The sequence below is a fragment of the Sceloporus occidentalis genome, unplaced genomic scaffold (genome assembly GCF_023333645.1).
Source record: "Sceloporus occidentalis isolate IW3139 unplaced genomic scaffold, rSceOcc1.0.p SCAF_30, whole genome shotgun sequence".
Classification (NCBI taxonomy): Eukaryota; Metazoa; Chordata; class Lepidosauria; order Squamata; family Phrynosomatidae; genus Sceloporus; species Sceloporus occidentalis.
The window spans coordinates 6,140,344-6,156,023 of record NW_028317010.1 but is presented as its reverse complement, the minus strand read 5'-3'; the positions used below and the strand labels follow the sequence as shown (position 1 = coordinate 6,156,023).

General features: G+C 41.1%; 1 protein-coding gene across 1 annotated transcript; it reads left to right on the top strand.

The window, feature by feature from the left end:
* The first annotated feature begins 6,503 nt into the window (after window positions 1-6,503).
* On the top strand, window positions 6,504-15,016 carry LOC149298977 (serine protease HTRA1-like). Its single transcript, XM_089486806.1, has 9 exons — window positions 6,504-6,921; window positions 7,430-7,529; window positions 8,510-8,714; window positions 10,194-10,388; window positions 11,899-11,931; window positions 13,549-13,663; window positions 14,174-14,231; window positions 14,633-14,728; window positions 14,848-15,016. The coding sequence occupies exons 1-9, from the start codon at window positions 6,504-6,506 to the stop codon at window positions 15,014-15,016; spliced, it is 1,389 nt and encodes a 462-aa protein (XP_089342932.1).
* The last annotated feature ends 664 nt before the right edge of the window (window positions 15,017-15,680 follow it).

Below are 15,680 nucleotides of genomic sequence, written 5' to 3'. Positions count from 1 at the left end.
CTAGCAGAGAGTACACGCTGTTTGGAGGGATGAGTCCATCGGTGATGTTGCAACAGGATGGAACTGGTGATTCACTCTATCCTCACGCTGTGTACAAGACAGCAAAACCACAGCATTCACTTTAATCATCTTGGGTTCCTGGTGTTCTCCTGACCTTTGCAGAAATAAATCCTCAGCTGGCAACTAAGGAGGATTTATAGGCACCTCGGAGGAGAGGTCACCATGGAAAGCGCTCTTTGGCAAACAGAAAAATATTGTTGGGTTTTTGCATGTGTGTAGATTGATGTGTTCTTCCCCAAAGCATCTCTTCATACAGGATATATTCCATCTACCTCTTGGGCAGTACAAACAGTTCATGTATCAACTACTTTTCCCACCTATTTTGCCTCCTTCTGCCAGTCCTCTTGATAAATATAGTATAGAATAGGCCTGTGTAAAATCTGTCAGACGTTTGCCACAATTACCAGCTTAGTTTATCCTTTTACCGATCTTCTGCTGCCATCTACCTACAGATATGTAGTATCAAACCGTTTATAACACATAGCTTTTTGCAAATGACTATTGTTTCAAACAACCTTTTGGCAGATCGTAGGACTGGAAATGCCTGAGCTCTTCAGTGCAGGATAAGGATGAATGGCAGGCATGTCATAGAGATGTCCATATTGGCATAAGTGTGTTTTCGTTTTAATTTAACATTACATGTTTTATCTGGTTGGTGTGTTTGATACATTGTAGCATTGTACATATCTCTACTGCCTGAGGGGCCATCAACAACCTTGGCACATTAAAGGTAATCTCCAGCCCAATGTTCCTATTAAATGCATGTTGGGATCCATTTGTGCAAAGGGAGAAAGTAAAGGCAGTCACATGCATGCTGTTTGAACACACATGTTTTGATGACATGTGATTGGCGTTGCTCCCATTGAGCTCGTGCCAAAAACTTGCTTTCTGCTTACACTTGGTAGATGCAACCAGAGAAGTTAGATGAGACCCAAGTCTAATTGTCTATGTCTAGTAACTAAAGAATGCTTGCACCAATTCACATACAGTAAATGCATTGAAAACCATGCAAAAAATGGGCTCTAATTTGCATAAAAAGTGAAAAGAAACAATTCAGGGGATAAGACTGATTCTTTAATACTGCTAATTGACCAAAAACACATGGGTGTGATCCCCAGGGAAAGCAGCAATGGCTGAACACCTCTGTCTCCAGATTGTTCCAATCAATCAAACTAAATTATGTACGAAACTTTAGCAGCTTTTCATCACTTTACAAATGGAAAATATTTAAATGTTGCAGATCATCCAACTAATTTTAATATAAGACAAAGATAACCATTGTGTTTGACTGTTGGTGTGATGTTCTTATTGAATGGTGTGTGGCTTTATGCCAGATGTAATGGGACACGTCTTACAAAAAGTTCCATCAGTTCACAGAATATTATCCCAAAAGTCTTGGGGGGTCATAAAGATGTTTTTTTGGCAGCAGCGATTTTCGCCTTGCATCTCTCCCATGGATGCCATTTTTCCCCAGTGTCTTTCTTATTGTGGAATTGTGAGCACTCAGCATTACTGAGGCAAGTGAGGCCTCCAGTTCTTTACACGTTAGTCTGGGTTCTTTTTTGATCTGGATGAGTCGTCGATGCGCTCTTGGAGGAATTTTGGTAGCCGCCCATTCCCAGGAAGGTTCACCACTGTTCCAAGTTTTTGCCATTTGTAGATAATGGCTCAACTCATCGTTCACTGGAGTGCCAGAGGCTTAGAAATGGCTTTGTAACCCTTTCCAGACTGATATATGTCAATGACTTTGTTTGGCTTATCGTGTGCTGTTTTTTGAGACCTTTTAGCCTACAACATTTAACTGTGACAAATATGCAAAAATCTAAGAAATACTTTTCACAGCACTATATTATTATATAAGTTGGAATGTGAGCAGATACTTAAAGAAATATACCTACAAAAGCTGCCCACCAATTGTTTGCATGCTTCATCTATTTTACAACAATGTCAGTTTATTTTTTTTTCGTTAAAGAAATAAGACTAAATCCACCCCCCCACCCCACTTCAAAGCTGGTATTTGTATTTCTGACACAATTCATATTTTGATCATTGACCAGAAAATAGAGAAAAATAATGTAAAATAATGGGTATAATAACCCCCGCCTCTTAAGGACTCTTGAAAAATGGGTAACTTGTGAAATTGTGCGTATACATTTGTCGCAAGCTTTTTTTTGGGAACAAATATTCTAGAAGTGACACTTGTGTCTTAGAGTCAATGCCGAGGTCATATGAAAGCGAATGCGCTTGGTATGAAAGCAATCACCCTGAACCCTGTAGTTATGCCAAATCATAATGTACCTGGTATGCAACGAAAGGACGTCTGCGCAGTTACTGCATTGATCCGGCTTGTCATTGCTGCCCCGAAGGACGTTCGACCCCACGTGATGATAACCGACAAGCACGGTTCTGTTTGCTAGGATCAATAAATGTATACATTTAGAATGTACCCACATATCAATATACAGGATGACTTTCTCTCTTAGTTGTACGACATTAAAGTAAATATTTAAAATAAAATAGTGTTAGGAGTGCAATGAATACATAACGTTTTATTTTAATTCAGTTGAAACCTTTAATAGGAATACTCAACTACCCATTGATGCTCTGACACGGTACTGTGCTGAAAAGGCCACAGCTTGTGGGGAGTCCCATACAGAGTCCACATTTTGCTGAAAAGACGGCAAATTGCAGTATTATTTTCAGTAATACGCAGCCTCACGCAAGGGATGTCTGACATCATCAAAGGATGTCACCGCCTCGCTTGGTCATGAAGCCTGTACACACAGGAACCACAAAGCGGACAACACACAACACTAGGCATCCGAGCGCCTCCACAGCTATATCATATAGTACAGTATAGACGTTTAATTGAAAACAGGCAGATGTGGCTGCTTGTGATAGGAATGACAGTCCAAGACAATCCTCAAAATCTACCGACATTTGACCCTGGTTTGCTACTATAATAAAGCTTTCTTTTGTAAGCCTCTGCTTTTCCACAGCTGCTTCCCATGGTTTTCAGAAAGCGGTACCAGGCCGTGCATCGCATTTGCTACCCAAGGGCAGGGATGTGTTCAAACCCGCAGTCTGGCAGCCACTGACGTAGCCTATGCCAAGCGAGACGGAAAGCAGAGGAAGCAAGGCTTTAACTCGAGGGTATTGTGGGACAATGCGCTTATAAAACACACTGTATCATTATGCAACTCGGCCCACGGATAACAGGCGAGCCCACCATCTGCACCACGATCCGGGACAATAAATCAGAATGTTACGTAAAGCAGAAGCAATTTCTTCTGTTATACAACATAACATGCTGGGTTATGATTACTGGCGTGCAATCACATCTTATTCGCAAACATAACATACTGAACAGTTTAACTCATGTGAGGAAATCGTCTCCCGCTGCCGTTACTTCATGGAGCTAAAGTGTTAGTGCCTACTCTGCTACCTAATGATGTAAGCGCGGCCCGATATGACAGGCTGCGCCTTACATTTGTACGCTGTTTCATAAAGGACTATAGATACTATATTGTATTTTGTTATTAGATCAGTGCAATTGTTTTAGAGATATGTTTATTTTTGTGTTTTTTTTTTAAATGATATCTTTATTGTTTTTAATTTGTAAAAGCACACAATTCACAAAAGTAGAAAACGTATAGTAAGTTCTAGCGACAGTTATCAAAAACTAAGGAAATATACATTCCTCCGATACAAACTTTATGTACAACACAATACAGTACACAATAGTGTAATTGTGTGTGTGTGTGTGTGAGCATGAATGTGTAATTGTGTGTGTATGTGTGAGAGCATGAATGTGTAATTGTGTGTGTATGTGTGAGAGCATGAATGTGTAATTGTGTGTGTATGTGTGAGAGCATGGATGTGTAATTTGTAAGTTGTTTGGGGGAAACAATAACACAGAGCAGCTGTTGAAGTTGGGGGCCCCGGGGGCCTTTTTCCAGAACAAATAGGACTTTCTTTTGAAACCATGTTCATAAATGTAATATATGTTATTTTGTATGATTAAAATTAACTGAAAATGACAAACCAAATGAAAGAAACACAAATCACAGTTTGATACGTATATCAATTGAACACAGCTAGAGCCAATGGAAAAAAAGATGCTCAAAATATATTTACTTGGCCTGATTTGGAAACCCCCCTATATGCTTAGGACTCTATTTTGTCCGTTATAGGGCAAATATAACAAGTTGTGCGTCGCTAAATTTTCCCCCCAAATTTAGCATGATGGGACTTCAATAGTGGCCTCAGACCTCAAAACCACCCCATAAATAAATGAGACAGCCCAGGGTTATTTTGTGCGATTGGTGAATGAGGTGCTGTGGCAGGAGACATCAGTAATGATGTCCCCGGCAATAACTTAAATCCCCTTTGAATGTAATGCCACTCGGTTAGAGCGCTTTCACATTCAACTTGACAGCTCAGGGCCACTAATTTGGGGCCCAGCTGTCAGAGGGTCGACCAGGCGGCATTAATCAGCTTGATCCCTCGTTTACTGGCAGAGATTTAGCCAATCCAAAAAGGCCACGACGTAGGGGATACATCCTTGGTCCCCAAGGATCATTTTTGTGACATATTCTCTACATCCACGCTTGTGAAAATATATCTGTTTCACACTTTGGTAATTTTCAGTTTGGTTAAGTACACTTCTGCTACCTGCGACTTGGATGTGGTCTCACGTGACCTCCGTGCATGTTATGTGATACATATACTTAATGGAGTCTTTAGTATAAGTTAACACCCTTTATTTGGCCCATATAGAAAAAGATGTGAAGTTACATAAGCTTTCAGGACCTCAGCTAGAGGGTGCCAAGGAGGGTGCACAGCACCCAGGTGCCCCGGAAACAGAGGTGCCCAACAGCGACAGGGGAGTTGTGCATGTTGCATGCCAGATGGGAGAGGGGGAGAAGGGAAAGGGAGGAGAAGAGAGTGAGAAGGAGTTGGGAGGGACAAAAGGTAAGAGAGAAAGGAGAGGGGGAGTGGAGAAGAGAAAAAGTAAGAGAGAGCGAGAGGGAGAGAAGGAGAGGTGAGAGGGGAAAACATGGACAAGGGTGGTTGAAGGAGAGAGTGAAAGAGAGGGATAGGAAGAGCAAGAGAGGGTGAGCTGCTGCAAGCATGTGTATATGTATCCTTAAGTGTATGGTGTTAGTGTGTTTGTGTGAATGCATGGTAATAGTATGTGTTAGTTTATGTTGTTAGCATGAGGGTTTGTGTCTATGGTGTTAAAGGTGAGCCGAGCATTAGGGTCCCCTGGAAGAGGGACTGTGTGTATTTGTATGTAGTGTGTGTTAGCGCAAGTTTGCGTGTTACTGTGTGTGTTATTTTTGGGGTGAGGTCACCCCTGTCCTCAGTGGCCTCTTCTTCAGGTTTCCCAATAAAAGGCATTGACTTCAACTAAAGACTTTTCCTTTGGCCAATAGGGTTATAAGCATTATTCCTATCAGCATGTAGGCTACTTTATGTTGTGTTTTGTCCTGTAGGTTGTACTTTCTATGTACATATACAGCATTGTGCTGGGCAGTGTGCCCTGTGCTATACCCAACGAGTTAATAGAGCAGTGGGTTTTCTCCTGAGCTCTGTATACCCCGTGCTTTGGCTCTCTGCCCCCTTCTCTCTCGCACGGGATGCGGGGGTGGGGTAATGCTCACTTTGGGGCTTTTCCAGATAAAGAAGCTGATTCAGTGCGGGGCTCTGAGGACAGACAGCCCCGGTCAGCGCAGCAGCTCCCACCGGACACAAAGAGCTGCGATCCCGGAGAGAAGATCAGGGGCCTATCACCCACCTGGAGGCATCTGTCTCGGGAGGGAAATCTCCAGGCATCAGCCCGCTGGGAAGACCGGTCGCTCCGGTGTTCGCATCCTCTGTAAGTCACCGTTAGATCTGCCCCTGTCTTTACCCAAGAAATGCCCTAAGTGGGTATATTGTGCCCCCTTTTCACTGCATTTCCCCTGATAGTTGTATTAGCCCCACCTAACCCGGGGTATCCATTCCTCTCGGGGTATTTCGGGTTTCCTTTTGTCTGTATGTCGGGGGTTATATATATATATATTTCAGCGGCGATGACCGATTTCAAGGGATCAGACAGCCTTATTTGCCTTGGGTGCGATCTGTTGAACAGGGAGTATACGGGGATATACAGTATATGATGACAGTATACTCTATAACGGGAGATCCATCCCCTTTGGCTACATATTAATCGCTATTTGCGGAGCACTTACATTGTGTTCACTTTTCCAAATGAATTAATTTCTCATCGATGGGCTATTAGAATCTGGATGAAATAATTCACTCGGTATTCCCCGTGGTTATGATCGGCATGAAGGGTCATCATCTCCGGGTATTTGGAAGCTGATTTGTGTTGTCTGTCCCTTCTTAGGACTGATTACCCCGTTTAGGGTACATATCGGACTATCTGACCCCTGATCATGCTGCGCTTTGGGCTCCTGGTGTTGCTGTCCTGTGCGGGACCTGCGGCTCTACTGCCCACCTTCGGGGGGCGCTGCCCTGCGCGCTGTGACCCGTCTTCCTGCCCCCCGGCCCCGACCGGCTGCTCTTCCGGGGAGACCGCTCTGCGCTGCGGCTGCTGCCCGGTGTGTGCGGCCGGCGAAGGGGAGCGCTGCGGAGAGGGGGCCGGGGATCCGCTGTGCGCCTCTGGGCTGCGCTGTGTGAGGAGCCGGGAGAGCGGTGCCCAGCGGGTCTGTCAGTGCCCTACATCCCAGCCAGTGTGCGGCAGCGACGGCAAGACCTACAGCAACCTGTGCCGGCTACAGGCAGAAAGCAGAGCGGCGCAGAGCCGGGGATCAGCGACCATCATCCCCATCCAGAGAGGGGACTGCCAGCAAGGTGAGACCGGCTACACATGAGCATACATCAGCGTCCTCTGACTGCATTGGATTATGGCCTACAGATGGTCTTGATCTATACATAGCTTGATCTATACATAGGATCAGATGCCTCTCTCCACATGGGTGCTGCATGATACTGACATATGAGGAATCACTTAGCTGTAATGTTCCATTATTGTGATCACAATGATCACCTTGTAAGATGTGTCACTTCACTACACATGCCAATACATCACTTATAGACCTCTTGGACTAAGTGAACCTAAACATTAGATAACTCTAGATAACTTAGACACTTAGCTTCACTGCCTGACACACACACATACACATACTCTATATTATCATCACCAGACCAGAAGTCTACACACACACACCAGCTTTCAAATGCTAGCAAGCTGATCATGACTTAAGAGAACTCTTTCTGTAGATGGTTGACTGTAACCAGTTGCTCTTTGGCAGTAGTAAGCCTCTGACTCACCCTATTAACCCTTTTTTCTGGCTTATAGGACAGAAGGACCCTGACAGCCCACGGTACAAATACAACTTCATCGCTGATGTTGTGGAGAAGATCGCGCCAGCTGTTGTACACATCGAGCTCTATCGCATGTAAAGTATTCCTTCGAGATGAGTAAAACAGTTCACATAAGGACATAATGAGCACAAATGGCATAAAGGATGTATTAGCTGCAGGTCACATATGGATTATGTTAACATGTGATTCAGCACTATTTGTATACAAAATATGTTGAGAAAAGATGTTTATTGTTTAGTATTTGCATCTGGTGTAGCCGGTGTTTATGACTTATGCTGTTGTTGGAAACTTGTTCCTGTCCTCCTCAGCCAGCTCCTGGTGGGCTGGTGATGATAGAATTTAAAGTTTACACCAGCTGGAGTGCCAAAGGGCACTGGTCCCTAACACAGGTCTTGTTTTACACAAGCTGCTGTGTGTATAGAGACCACCATGTTGGCTTCCTGTGTGTCTTCTCTGCTGAAAACATTTGCCAAAATCCACCAACACATACATCTGCTGAAGGGTGGACACCTAAACGTCTACATTGGTTAGTGTCCAGTTATCAGCCATTTAAACTAAAACATCAGTATATTCCAACTGATTGCCTCCAAAACCAATGTATGAATGCTGTATTCCTTTCGGTAACTTACAGCAATCCATTAATCATAACAGCAAAAAGCTTAAAAGTTTGGCTGATGCCCATGGAAGGGCTAGCACCTTCTGGTCGAGGGGACAGGGACATTTGAGAGGTCGCTTGCCCCCAGTAACTAATGTACACAATAGCATATACACTTACCATAACACATACATATACTCCCACTCAAATACATACACACTCACTCTAATAAACACTCCCTCAAAGACACACTAACACTAAACCATACTTACTCTATCACTCTCTAACTCTAACAGTTTAATTAGAATTATTTTAATTAGTTACTACATAATAGTTTATTTTGTGCCTTGTATCCTTAGGCAACTGTGGACTACCACACTCTGCCAACATCCCCCCCCCCAGTGTCTATATGATTTCACACCAGCTATTACTGTATTGATAGATTTTTTTTCCTTCCAGGCATCCGTTTTTCAAGCGTGAGATCCCTGCAGCAAGTGGATCCGGTTTCATTGTATCTGAAGATGGCTTGATTCTTACCAGTGCCCACGTGGTCACCAACAAGCATAGACTGAAGGTGGAGCGTATTGATGGGTCAACCCACGATGCTAAAATTATTGATGTGGATGAAAAGGCAGATATCGCTCTCATCAAAATCAAACCAAAGGTATTCGCATTATATTTTGTCTTAAAAATTCTTCATAGTAATAGCATGAGTGTCTGATTATATTCTGATGAAGTGACATTACCTATATAATTATGTTGTATCATAAACACAATGTCGAATACATAGGCTATGTATAGGTTACCATATACTTAGAAAGTGTAGGATTTTTATTGGGTTCATTTATAGTGTAATAATAACTTAACAAGCAGACTGTCATTGCAATAGTTACAACTATAGAAGATCAGGGTCTCCTGGCAGTGGGCCGCAGAGCCAACATTGTCCTTGTTTCACACTCTACCTTTCTAGATTTGAAAATGTTGATTACGGGGAACTAGAGAATAACTCTCCAAAGATTATGTACCGGCATCATATCAGTTAATGTGTTTGCTGCACAGAATCAAAGAGAAGGCACTCATTCAATAGTCTGTTCCAGAACTGGATGACACAACACAGTTCTATTGAATTACAAATTGGACAATACAAAGGGGGCTAATACAGAGAATTTAAAGATGCAGACAACGCAGAGTATAAATGAAACAACGTGATAAAGTAACGTATCCGTGGTAACAGTATTATTGCTACATTAATATGCACTACATGGTATACCAAATGATATAATATCGTTTTTGTGGTCCCCACAAAGTGGTTCTCACTTCTGCACAGGGTCCTCAAACCATTGCTATAAATTGCAGTCATTTATGTTCCTTTGTTATGTAAAGCAAAGACTTCAATGTTCTAACTTATTATAACTTATTTAATGTTCTAACTTATCTTCAAGGTATCGCCCTGCAATACATCTTTGGCTAATTGAAAGACAGTGTCGGACACTTTAGATATTGATATTTATATTTTAGATTGTGCTATTATGTGACTCATATGTAGCTGGAATTGTTCCTAGGATACACCTACTTTCAGCAGTTGATCATTTTGCATGTCCTTGATTGATAAAGACCTGACCCTAAACAATGACCACAGCCACCCCGTCAGACACCACCACGCAATCCATGTCTTAAAGGCAACATATGGAGTCTGTTCCAGCTCAGCACAATCCTCCGTGGTGTTTGGGGAGATCAGAGTCCTCTGTTGTTTAAAGTCAATTGAGGAGCAGCACACCTGAAGACCTGATTGTCAAACACCAATTTTTGTGGCAAGGGGACCACTACCCTTTGGACCTTCTATCTCAGTCAGCATAGGCTAGAATATTTTACTGACTACGACAATGAAAACAATGTGTGATTTTTGTCATATGATAACAATGACCATTGACTTGATGAGTGTGCTACCCACCCTGACATATAAAGGCTCATACTGTATATAGGATGTGTATTCATGAACTCTACAAAAGACCTTGGTGATAATGTGATATCACATGCCCAGTATGGAACTTCTGCTCCTTTTTACAGATGCACATGTCTTTGGAAAATCCCCCAAATGCTTATATTCAAATGTCCCAGTGATAGAAGGTTTATGTCTCCCTAGGATAAGTTGCCAGTGCTTCTTTTGGGTCGCTCTGAAGATCTCCGTCCTGGAGAGTTTGTGGTTGCCATCGGCAGTCCATTTTCCCTTCAGAATACTGTGACAACTGGCATTGTGAGCACCGCGCAGAGAGGTGGGAAACAACTGGGTCTGCCAAACTCTGACATGGACTATATCCAGACAGATGCCATCATTAATGTGAGTGTATACAATGACGGAGGTGGTGAGTTTGTGGATCCTGCAGTACAGTCTTAAGAACTTTGCATCCATCTCAAAAGATTGGCTGTCGCTCTGATGCTGAGTCCAGACCCCAATCTGGATCTTGTTTAAATGCTGACCTTTACAACAGACCTCTCCTCCATGTTTGGCTGACTGCCATTTTGAAATGGGAGAAAAGCTTTACTATAACTATTAGGAAGATTAGGAAAGTAAACCTAGAACTATTACAGACAATTTAGCAACAATTAGAAGGTATTATAATATATCATTAACAATGCCTGCTGATATATATTAAGTGTGATCTACAATAAGCAATGAATGGAGTAGCTGATAGGACAGAACAAAGACATGAACAGTGGAAACCATGTTCTTGGATTCCTTGAGCTATCCAAAATAGGCCAATCATTCATACTTTATTGGCACAACTGCTGTATTTACTGTATAATATGAGGATTGTAACTTTGTTTTTCTTTTTTTAAATATTACACAAAATCAATTTACTTTCTTCAACTTTTGTGGATAAAAATATGATTGAGCTGTTAGAAGGGTAATATAGTGTGACATTACCCATATATATGAACACAAAAATATGACCTGGTGACTTTTTTAGGTGAACAAGCTGTGTTTTACATTACCAGCGGGTGACTCTATGGTATATTATTACATGTTTTGAAGTATTGGGCTACTTTTTGAACTACGTGTGAAGCTGGCTTTTTTATACACAAGCAGTCCACATATTTCCAATAAATCTAGCCCATGGGAACAGAAAAGGACTCTCTCCAATATTTGGAGTGATTTTGTTGGTTTAACAAAAACAGATGTGTCTGGGATTAATATTCTCACTACTCCACATAGAAGCAACACTATTAATGTATTTATAATACACTTATCCCTTTTATAAATGGTCCTTTTGTACACGGATCAGCGGCATAAAAATCATTAATCATAGAATGTAAACTCCCTATCTATTGTTTTGTGGTTCTTCACAGTTACATAATTTTACCAATGCATTTCCCTTTTAACTGGGCTGTTGGGATTATAACAATTTTCATTTAAAATGTGTACATTTTACCAGCCTACTTTTCTTTTTGTGAGGAGCTTGTAGATAGGCAGATAGGCAATTTATGATAGCAAATAACTTAAAAATTAAATAATATAAAGGAAAATGATTTAATTATACGATTAAGGTTAATGTGTTCTCGAAGACCCGTTTTTTTACTTTTTTCTAATCTGAGGGCAATTTGAATTGAACAAAGAGAGATGTTTGAGGACAAGACCAAGCAAGAACCAGCATCAACTAAAGCTGTAGGATGAAAGAGCAGTATTACTCATTAATTGGCAACATATCACTTTGCATCCACAACCTTGAACATGTCACAAAGAGAATGATACGGTTACAGTCGATTTATTCTGGTTGTTCTAGAACATGATTGTATAACACGTTACGAAGCCTAGGGGCAGAGTAACAGTATGTCTATTTGCCTTGCAGTATGGGAATTCTGGAGGCCCGCTTGTGAATCTGGTAAGAGATGAATCGCTCCATGTCCTTAGTATCTGTGTGAATTTTTCATGTGCTCCATAAACATATTGACTAGATGGCACTGTGTTGGGGGCTTGCGTTAATTGGCTCTTTTACACAGGTATGTATGGTTGGGGACAGATGGGCTTCACCAGTGGGTGCTGTTGAAAAGTGTTTTTCACTTTTTCACCAGGATATACCATGTACTCTATGTTCATTTAAAGGAACACTCCAGCCATCATATGTACTTTAATGCTGTCTGTATGCATTTGCACCTTTCCACACTCTCCACTGCATTTTTCACGCAGGAGATGTGTTTGGCAGATTAAACGCAGGTTTGCCCTTGAGGGTTTCTACTCCTTGTATAAAGTTTAAAGGGACACTCCAGACATCATGTGCACTTCAATGCATATGGTAGCTGTGTAATAATTTTACTTTTTTTGGTGTCCCTTTTAGAGATGCAGAATCCCCCCATATGCATTTGCCCCTTCGTTCAGCTATATTGCATGCAGAAGCTCTGTTCAGCCAATCACATCTCCCTGCAAGTTATATTCTTACAGCAAGTCAGCTCCAGTACTGTCTTAGCAAACGCTGTTGGTGGGAGTCTATTGAAATACGCTTGCACAACAGGAGCTCCCATTGATGTTAATGGGAACACTTTACTGCTGCTAATTGGCTTCTTCAAGCAGCCAATCAGTGGCAAGAAATGTCAGACCATGCAGGAGGGCAGATGCAGCAGCTAGGTCAATGAATGGGGACATTAAACTATCCCTTTAATGAAAATGTAATCAGGATGCCTCTTCTCAGGATGGCATTTTCCGAAACGGTGGCCTGTCTGCAGCCCTTGAGGACCAGAGTTGTGCACCCTGGTTTAATGCATATTTCTCATGGAAGTTTCAACACAGTTGACTCAACACAGTTTGCATTAGCAATGAATGACTCACATTCAAGGCAGGAACAAACTTAACACCAGCTTCTGTGGACTGTTACATAAAAAGAAGAGTTTTTTTGCAGATGCTCTTGGTCAGCACACATTTTAAAGCAATATGACTATTTTAAACGGTGTATTAAGTGCAAACTTAAAAATCATCAGTTATAGTTATTGTATGGATAGCTAACTTCCAAATTATAGCAGGACTGAAGACAAGAATCTTTTGTTAAATATGATCACTTCTACAAATTAACACTTAACCTTCCTCCCGCCTTTCAGGATGCAGTGCATCACATTCTATGGAACCTTCCTTAATCTTTCTTAGTAAGCTGAGGCTCAGGATATTTCCATTACTTAGTCAATCACAAATATTCTAGGTAAAAGTAGTACATCTAGACCCCTCATCTCCCAGATTTGGAAACACTGAAAGGAGAAATGACAAGGGTGTGGTTTTTGTGAATGGGTTGAGTGTCAGCCAGGAGATGAGTAGATATTTTCCTGAATTTAGTAACTTGCAGTTTAGTGAATCAACTCCCCATACTTCTGCCAGCATTGTGTTTGATCGTACTTAACTCTTAACTTACCACACACTAGTTTAGTTAGTACAACTAAGCGGTTTATATTGTATCACTGGTGAGCATTGGTGTTTTATCTGAAATTGGGTGTTATTTATCTATTTATTTTTGTAGGACGGTGAAGTAATTGGCATAAATACACTGAAGGTCACCGCGGGGATCTCATTTGCTATCCCATCCAATAAAGTCCGCAAATTCATGGCAGAGTCGCATGACAGGCAATCCACAGGTAAAAGATACTATAGAATTACTTAGAACTAATAGAAGTAAGCAATCCTTCTTAGAGTGCCTGTTGCAGTCGGTCGAAAGGATGCTTTCTTTTACCATCCAGCAGTGGTGCAACTAATCACAAATATCTTATAACATCATATAACATATTTTTGATCTTCGGAATGAACCAAATTACTGCATCTCCTATTTTGCTCTTTCAAAATCAGTTCATTTAAAATATCTCTTTAGCTGTATAATTACTATGTAATACCACTATATTTATAACGCAATCTCAAATGTAAATGTCAATTGGTTGTCAAAGGGCAAAGGCACCTGTATGCCACGGAGCTCACGTGTACTGCTGGGAAGATTGTTCGGCCATTATTGACAACTGTTATAAATGACTTGATTAAAGAGTTAGAAGTGCCATTTGTTTTCTTTTTACTAGAAGGGTAAATAAGTAAGTGAATCTAGTAAAGTATAGCTCTGAAATTGAATAAAAACATTAGGCTGCTTTTCTGTTTTTCAGGTCAAGGTATTAAAAAGAAAAAGTATTTGGGGATACGGATGATGTCACTTAGCCCAAGGTGAGTAAGTATACTACTTGCGTGTTATAACTGTGTTGTCCTTAGAGTACCGTATGCAATACACAGCAGAACAATAAAAACAAGAATTTCTAGCAAGTTGGTGGATGCCTATTCTGCTAAACAACAATAGAGGTATTAAAGCAGCTCCATAGCATAATAGGTATGCGTGTGATACCAGATATTTGTCTTACCTACGCAGTCCTATTCTTTGAAGTCCTAGTTTTATTACTGATGTAAATGTCAGACTTTTGCCTCTTTACAACATCTCCTGACGATCAATGAGTAGCGGAACATACTAACTTCGTACTGCTATATTTCTGGTAAGATGAAGAGCGAGCAGGCTTTGTACTGTGTATCTGGCATTACACATATTAAGGAGAAAGTCTAACTTTCCATTGCAGCAAAGTGAAGGAACTGAGGGAGCAGCTGAAGGATTTTCCAGATGTGACCTCTGGAGCTTATATTGTCGAAGTGCTTCCAGATACCCCGGCAGAGGAGTAAGTCTATGCTTTGCATCAACTTATCTACACCCCACTGTTTAGTGCTGTGTTGAGATTTATTTTTTAATCTCTTTGTGACACGTGATGTGCAACTAATCTTTGGGTTTTTTTTCCAGAGCTGGACTAAAAGAAAGTGATATAATAATCAGTATTGGTGGCCAGACCGTGATTTCGAGTAGCGATGTCACTGAAGCCATTAAGCAAGAAGGCACCCTCCGTATGGTTGTGCATCGAGGCAATGAGGACATTGCGATCTCTGTGATACCCAAGGAAATGGATTTATAATGGCAGAAATGAGCCGGTTTCATACATCTTCCAGTCAATAGATCCATTTAATGACAATCGCTACGAGAGCACAATGTGTGTGAAAACTGAGACTTGCAGCCTTGACACCCCAATGCTTCCTATGCTGCTTTAAATAGCTCTTTAGCACTATTACACAATATGCTTCATTTCCATGACACATTGTGCTGGGTTATAGTGAAGTCAAATCTCTTATTTAACGTTAATTGAATGTGGATATTATGCAGAGTTAAATAATATAGAATTGCTATGGTTTTCTTAAAGTTTTATTGTTCTGGAAATTCTGCTTAAAGGGATACATTCTGCCCTCAGAGACAGGTCTCTGACACTTACTCATGAATTTGCCTTAAAAAAAGACACTGGTATTTTGTTTTTTGTTCAATGCCCTTTTCAAGGTCAATAATAAACAATATTCCAATTTTTGCAGATGACAAGTAATTATTTAAGATAGCGAGCTAAGATGCTTAATTATCTCTGTTTAGGTAGGCCAAAAATGAAGAAGAAAAAGCACATCTGTCACATTTCCCAACAGAAATAAGCAATATATTTTTATTTAAAAAAAACCCAAAACCTTATATGTGCCCCATTGGGGAAAGGTATCTCGATTTTCTTAGGAACTGCATGATTATTTCATCCGTTTGAGTTA